This window comes from Bubalus bubalis, chromosome 18 (genome assembly GCF_019923935.1).
Source record: "Bubalus bubalis isolate 160015118507 breed Murrah chromosome 18, NDDB_SH_1, whole genome shotgun sequence".
In the NCBI taxonomy this organism is placed as follows: Eukaryota; Metazoa; Chordata; class Mammalia; order Artiodactyla; family Bovidae; genus Bubalus; species Bubalus bubalis.
In genome coordinates this window covers 47,720,901-47,727,288 of record NC_059174.1, presented here as the reverse complement: position 1 = coordinate 47,727,288, position 6,388 = coordinate 47,720,901, and the positions used below count along the sequence as shown (strand labels likewise).

General features: G+C 55.2%; 1 protein-coding gene and 1 long non-coding RNA gene across 2 annotated transcripts; one reads left to right on the top strand and one right to left on the bottom strand.

Annotated features, from left to right (window-relative positions):
- Positions 1–1,927: 1,927 nt before the first annotated feature.
- PPP1R14A (protein phosphatase 1 regulatory inhibitor subunit 14A) lies at positions 1,928–6,175 on the top strand. The gene is made up of 4 exons (XM_006068729.4): positions 1,928–2,378; positions 4,402–4,482; positions 5,067–5,099; positions 5,938–6,175. Exons 1-4 carry the CDS (start codon positions 2,178–2,180, stop codon positions 6,064–6,066), a joined length of 444 nt encoding a protein of 147 aa, XP_006068791.4. The 5' UTR covers positions 1,928–2,177; the 3' UTR covers positions 6,067–6,175.
- On the bottom strand, positions 2,355–4,073 carry LOC102390817. Its single transcript, XR_328461.4, has 3 exons — positions 3,652–4,073; positions 2,966–3,007; positions 2,355–2,592 (listed from the first exon to the last, which is right to left on the bottom strand). It is a non-coding gene; the product is annotated as an uncharacterized LOC102390817 (long non-coding RNA).
- Positions 6,176–6,388: the final 213 nt, after the last annotated feature.

Genomic DNA, 6,388 nt, shown 5'->3' with positions numbered 1-6,388 from the left:
ATCCCAGGGACAGGGGAGCCTGGTGGGCTGCTGTCTATGGGGTTGCACAGAGTCGGACACGACTGACGCGACTTAGCAGCATGGTAACTCTAAGTTTAACTTTTTAAGGAACTGCCAGGGGCTTCCCTAGTAGTCCAGCAGGTAAGAATCCACCTGCCAATGCAGGGGATGCAGGTTTGATCCTTGGTCCGGGAAGATCCTACATGCCTCTGAGCAACTAAGCCTGCAAGCCACTGCTGAAGCCCATGCCTAGAGCCCCTGCTCCACAGCAAGAGTAGCCCCCAGTCACTTCAGCTAGAGAAAGCCAGTGTGCTGCAACGAAGACCCAGTGCAGCCATAAATAAATAAATAAATCTCTTTTTTAATTTTTAATAAATCTTAAAAAAAAAAGAAACTGCTAGACTGTTTTCCAAAGTGGCTGAACCATACACATTCCCACCATCAATATATCAGGGTTCTGATTCCTCCACATTCTTGCCAGCACTTGATATTTTCTGTTAAAAAAATGATTGCCATCCTACTGAGTGTGAAGTGGTATTTCATTGTTGTTTTGATTTACATTTTCCTGATATTAATGATGTTGATCATCTTTTCAGGTATAGACTCTTGTATATCTTTTTTCTAGAAATGTCTATTCATGTCCTTTGTCTATTTTTTAAATGGGTCATCTTATAATTGAGTTACATGACTTCTTTATTTATTTTAGATACAAGTACCTTATCAAATATATAATTTGCAATTTTTTATCTCATCTGTGGGTTGTCTCTTCACTTTCTTGAAGTTCTTTAAAACAAGTTTTAAATTTTGATGGTGTCCAATTTATTAATTTTTTTCTTTTGTTGCTTTGCTTTTGGTGTCATATTTAAGGAACCATTGTCTAGGAATGGATAATCTTAAGCAGGGAAAGGACATGACCAAATGTAAGGTTTTTAAAAATTGTTTATTTATTTATGGCTGCACCGGGTCTTTGTTGCTGCTCATGGGCTTTTCTCTAGTTGAGGCAAGCGGGGGCTACTCTCTGGCTGCAGTGCACGGGCTTCTCATTGCAGCGTCTTCTCTTGTTTCAGAGCACAGCCTCTAAGGGCATGTGGGTTTTAGCAGTTGCAGCACACAGGATTAGTTGCCCCATGGCATGTGGAATCTTCCTGGACCAAGGATCAAACCCAGGTTCCTTTCATTGGCAGGCAGATTCTTAACCACTGGACCACCAGGGAAATCCTGCCAAATTTAAATTTTGAAGTGTATTCTTGCTGCTTTCAATTAGGTGGGAAGACTTGTGAGGTAAGAAATTTCTCTGGTGGCCCTTGTTAAACATGCAAACTCCAGCCTCCTCCATTTCTCATTTTCTGCTTCGTATTTCTCCATAAACTAATCATATTCTAACAAACTGTGTAATATACTGTACTTACTTATTATGTCACTACTTGTCTCCACCTCATGGAATGATGACTCCATGAGGATTAGGCTTGTCTGTTTTGTTCACCGCTCTGTCCTCGGTGCTCAGGGAAGTTGAGGAGGGGGAACCTGGTGATCACCGGGGAGACAAGAAAACCCCTGGATGCTATCTGGCTGGCATAAGGAGACTGATATGAGCGGGAGAAAGAAAGGCGGCGATGCGGGGGGTGTGTGTGTGCGTGTGTGTGTGTGGCTAACAGCTCAGATGACATGATGTCAAAAGAATATTTGTTGAATAAAGTGAATATGAACAAATGGATACATGGATGAATGAATAAATGAAAGGGGTCAAAAGACCTACCATGAGTACTATGGCTTGACCTTCCTTTGCAAACAGAGTACGTAGCACAGGGGCTCCCGCACTGTCCCTGGCAACCACCAGGGGGCGAAGACAGGCCGGGTGCCCGAGAGGCCATCCCGATACCCGCCCCGCCCCGCCCCGGGGATCCAGGTCCCGGGAGCCCCAGCCACTCTGCCGGGCCTGGGGCTCCCGGACCCCGCCCATACCTGAACCAGGAACAGCCGCGGGCTTCCCGAGGGCGCAGCGGCAAGTCCTCGCACTGCAGGCGGGGAAACTGAGGCCCGGGGCGGTCGGGGCGGGGCCGGCCCCCCTGCGATTCCTAGCCCCCGCCCCCGGCCGGCCCCGCCCCGGCCCGTAAGAGGTCCCCTGGGCGCCCGGCGAAAGCGCACAGCGCGGCGCCGGGGCCGGGGCCAGGACCACGATGGCAGCTCAGCGGCTGGGCAAGCGGGTGTTGAGCAAGCTGCAGGCTCCATCGCGGGCCCGGGGGCCGGGGGGCAGCCCCGGGGGGCTGCAGAAGCGGCACGCGCGCGTCACCGTCAAGTATGACCGGCGAGAGCTGCAGCGGCGGCTGGACGTGGAGAAGTGGATCGACGGGCGCTTGGAGGAGCTGTACCGCGGCAGGGTGAGGCGGAGAGGGGTACCCCGGGGGAGGGGAAGGGGGACTGGTTGTTTGTTCTCGCTGATGCACCCTGGTGCAGCCTCCTTTGCACGGGAGAACGCAGCCTCCTGGACTCCTGGGCCCCGCCGTCTATCTTCCATGACACTCTGCTTGTGCACACAGACACACTTGGGTCCAAACTCCCGGCTTTAGCATATGGGAGCTGGAGTGTCCTTATCTGGAGAAAGGGTGGGGGCAAGGGGGATGTCTTAAAACCAAACATAGACATGGTGTCTGGGGGAGATACAACCACAGCATACAGCAAAGGAAGCATTGGCATTCACAGACAGGCTCAGTGACACGCTGTGGCCACTCGCAGACACAGTGACAGAAGCAACAACTCCACACAGCCTCCCCGGGACACAAGAGGGGGGCACTTACAGATCAACCTGTGCAACTGCCACAGGCTCTCCCAGTCACCCCAAAACAGACCACGGCCATATACAGACACAACACGACTATACCCACACAAAAGGACTCTAGTCACGGCTGTTCACAGACATACAGCAAAGCTGTAGCAACTCGCAGACACTGCAAGCTACAACAGCTACCTCTGACACCCAGTGATTCAAGTAACGACCATCCATTATCTCCTAAAAGCAAAAAAACGATAATCACTTTGCAAGCGCAATGATAGATGCTGCAGCCATGCACAGACATAAAATAACAGAAATTATAGCTACACCCAGACAGTAAACTGCGTAAGCCATGGGCTCCTCCGGCCACACAAAGGCAGAAACTGCATCTGCCCGTGAACACACACGGCATATGCTACAGCCTCCACTGCTATCTCGTGGGCTACAGACAGAAATGACATTTTACTGTCTATAGTCACATTTGTACAACACACACGTGCTGCAGAGCATGGTCACAGGTACACACACAGAGGATGAGATATTATCCTCAGCACAGCTCGAAGGTGGGAGACCCCCTTGCAGTGACCCGAGGCCCCTCTGTCCTCAGACACGTGTGGGCTCACACTGATGGACAGTGGCTAGTGGTAGGTGGCATCAGCTAGCCAGACTCTCGGGGACACAAGCTGTGGTCACTTACTGATCGACCTATGCTGCAGTGAGACAAACACAGCTAAGCCGGAGTCACCCACCACCCACCCTTAGGACCACAGACCCCTGATGAGCCACAGAGAACATCACACACACACATGACACATCTCTGCACCCTCCCGTTGGCCCTGGTCTCAAACACAGAGACTCACATAGGCGGTTTACACACTTACAGACACTCCACGCCACACACCATCCCCCGACTGCCCAGGCCTGAAGCCCACGGTGGAGTCAGCCGGATTTTGCTGGAGGAGGAGAGACTGTAGCCTCTGGGATCTCTTTGCTCAGACAGCTGGAATCTGTCCGCAACAGGGGTGCCGAGCCAGTCTGCATTTGGCCCTTTGCCCCGAGAGGCCACCCAAGGGTCCCTCTCTTGGCTGCTCGAAATTGGGCTTGTGACTTATCCCTCCCACCCACCCACCCACCCTGGGGACTTGAGGGTTGCGCTAGGGCCCCAGGGGGTGACCCCAACCCCCCACCCCCATCCCCTGGGGCTGGGGACCATCCCTAGCAGGCTGTAGCCTGCCAGCTTCCCTCCCCTCCACCTAGTGCTTAAACTTTTCCTTGAAAGGACAGAGCCAGCCCCTCTCCAGAATCCCAGAATCTGACATTCCAAGACTCGACCAGGCCTGCTTCCCACTGTGGGAACTGGGGCCAAGGCAGGAGCGCAGTGCCAGGCCTGAGACTCCCGGGACCCAGGGGCCAGGATCCGAGCTGGTACAGGCTCTGGGGCCTCTGTCAACCCATCTGTCACCGCCCGCCCCCACCAGATGTCCCGCCTTGGCGGTGCTGTCCCTGACTACCACATTATTGCTCCAGAACCCGCCAGCTGGGCCCTGGGTGGCTGGGACTCCTCCCGAGCCTGGGACAAAGACAGGGGAGGGAGGGGAAGGGACCCTGACTGCCCCTCCTTCTCCGCTTAGGAGGCAGACATGCCCGATGAGGTCAACATCGATGAATTGTTGGAATTAGAGAATGAAGAGGAGAGAAGCCGGAAAATCCAGGTAGGTGGAAGGGAAAGCCGCACCTAGCCCCCTCCCCTGCATCTCCCTAAAAATTGTATCAATAAGTAACAGGTTTATTGAGTACTCCCTCAGTGCCAGCCACTGTTTCAATGGCTTTAAGCTTAGTAACTTATTTAATCTTCACAAAACCCTCCAAAGGGACTGTTATCTCCATTGCACTACTATCGATACTATTATCTCCATTTTCAACTCAAGGAAAATGACTCCCAGAGATATCTAATCACTTGCCCAGGGCCACACAGCTCAGCAGGGGCAGAGCTGAGAGTCAGAGCCCGGCAGTGCGCACGCAGTACCCCGCTCTTCCTGCCTCGGTGCTCTAGAGGGAGGAAATGCTTTGTGACCTTCTGGCCCTCTCTGGATCCAGCGCTGTTCGGGGGTTGAGTGTCTGGACTCACCCCTAGCCCCCAGTAGCTCTCTAAGATGCCTAGATCTATTTTTTCCCTTGAAACCACGTGGGAAGTCCACCTGGACGTCCATCTGCCTTGCTGCCCTTGCTTTGCTGGGTTGGAGGGGTGTAGGTGTTGGTCATTTACTATTTTTTTTTTCTGTTGGGGGGTGTTTAGGGACTCCTAAAGTCGTGCATGAACCCCACAGAGGTGAGTTTTCTGTCCCCAACTCTAGGGCCCTGTTCTGTCCCCTGCACCCGTGAGGGTCGGGGTGGGCTCCGGGGAGGAGGGAGGAAGCTGGCGGGGCCCAGGACCCTCAGAGGGAACCCTGGGGGCCCTGCCTCTCCCAGGGCCCTTTCCTCATCTCAGTGGTGTCTTTTGTCTTCCTCACTCCTGTCCCTCTCTCCCCATCTGCCGCCGGGGCTCCATTATCTCCCCCTCTGAGGTGCTCCCCCATCTGTCTCCTGTCTCTGCCTCTGCTGCGCCATCCCGTCTCTGCCTCTCTCCCCCGTCCCTGCCTGCAGCACCCTGGGGCTCCCTTACCCACCTCTCAGGGGCCCCCCAGCCTTCCAGGCCCTGAGCGGCCCAACCCCTCCCACTTCCTTCCCGGCTTTAAAAGGGAAAACTATTCGTGTTTCTCTGACCAGCTCTGGGCTGCCTGAGGGACAAACGTCACTGTGTGTCTGTCTGCCCTGGAGCCGGCTCAGGCCTCTGGCCCCTGGGGACCCTCCTCCTGGTAATCTCTTGGCCTGAGAAATAGCCCCATGTCGCCCCGTGGCTCTGTTTCTTTCTCGGGCCCCTCGTTTCTCTCCCTACCTCTTCTCTGCACCTCTCTCCGTTTCTGTCTCTCTCCCTGCCTCCGGTCTCTTCCTCTCCCTCCGGCCTGTTCGTCTCCATCTGGAGCCTCTAGCCCTCCTCACCTGCACCTCCGTCCCCTCTCACTGACCAGAGGGCAGGAAAAAGAGGGGTCCTGGGTTGGAAGGGCTGGGCTGGCCAGGGGGTGCCCCCACCCCTCCCCGTGTTCTCAGCACCCTCGCCCCGTCCTCAGGACTTCGTCCAGGAGCTGCTGGCGAAGCTGCGAGGCCTCCACAAGCAGCCAGGCCTCCGTCAGCCCAGCCCCTCCGGCGACGGCAGCCTGAGCCCCCGCCAGGACCGAGCCCGGACCGCGCCGCCCTGACCCTCTCTGGCCTCCGTGACCTGCTCCATCTCCCCGCCACCCAACGCCGTCCTGGCTTGTTTATAAGTCGTATTTAATGGTTCCGTAACAATAACACCGCGTGCCTGTTTTTCCTCTCCCTGGTTACTGTGGGCTTCCCTGAGCGCCTCCCCACACCGCCCTCTCTCCCGCTGCGTCTCCTCAGCCCCCAGCCCCTGCAGCTGGCCCGGACAGATGGAGAACAGCTCCTCAGCCAGAGAGCATGAGAACAGGCCCTGCTGACCTTCCACCCCTGGGGCTCACATCCTGTCCTCGCCTCCCCCAGCCTTGGCCTAGCCCCAGC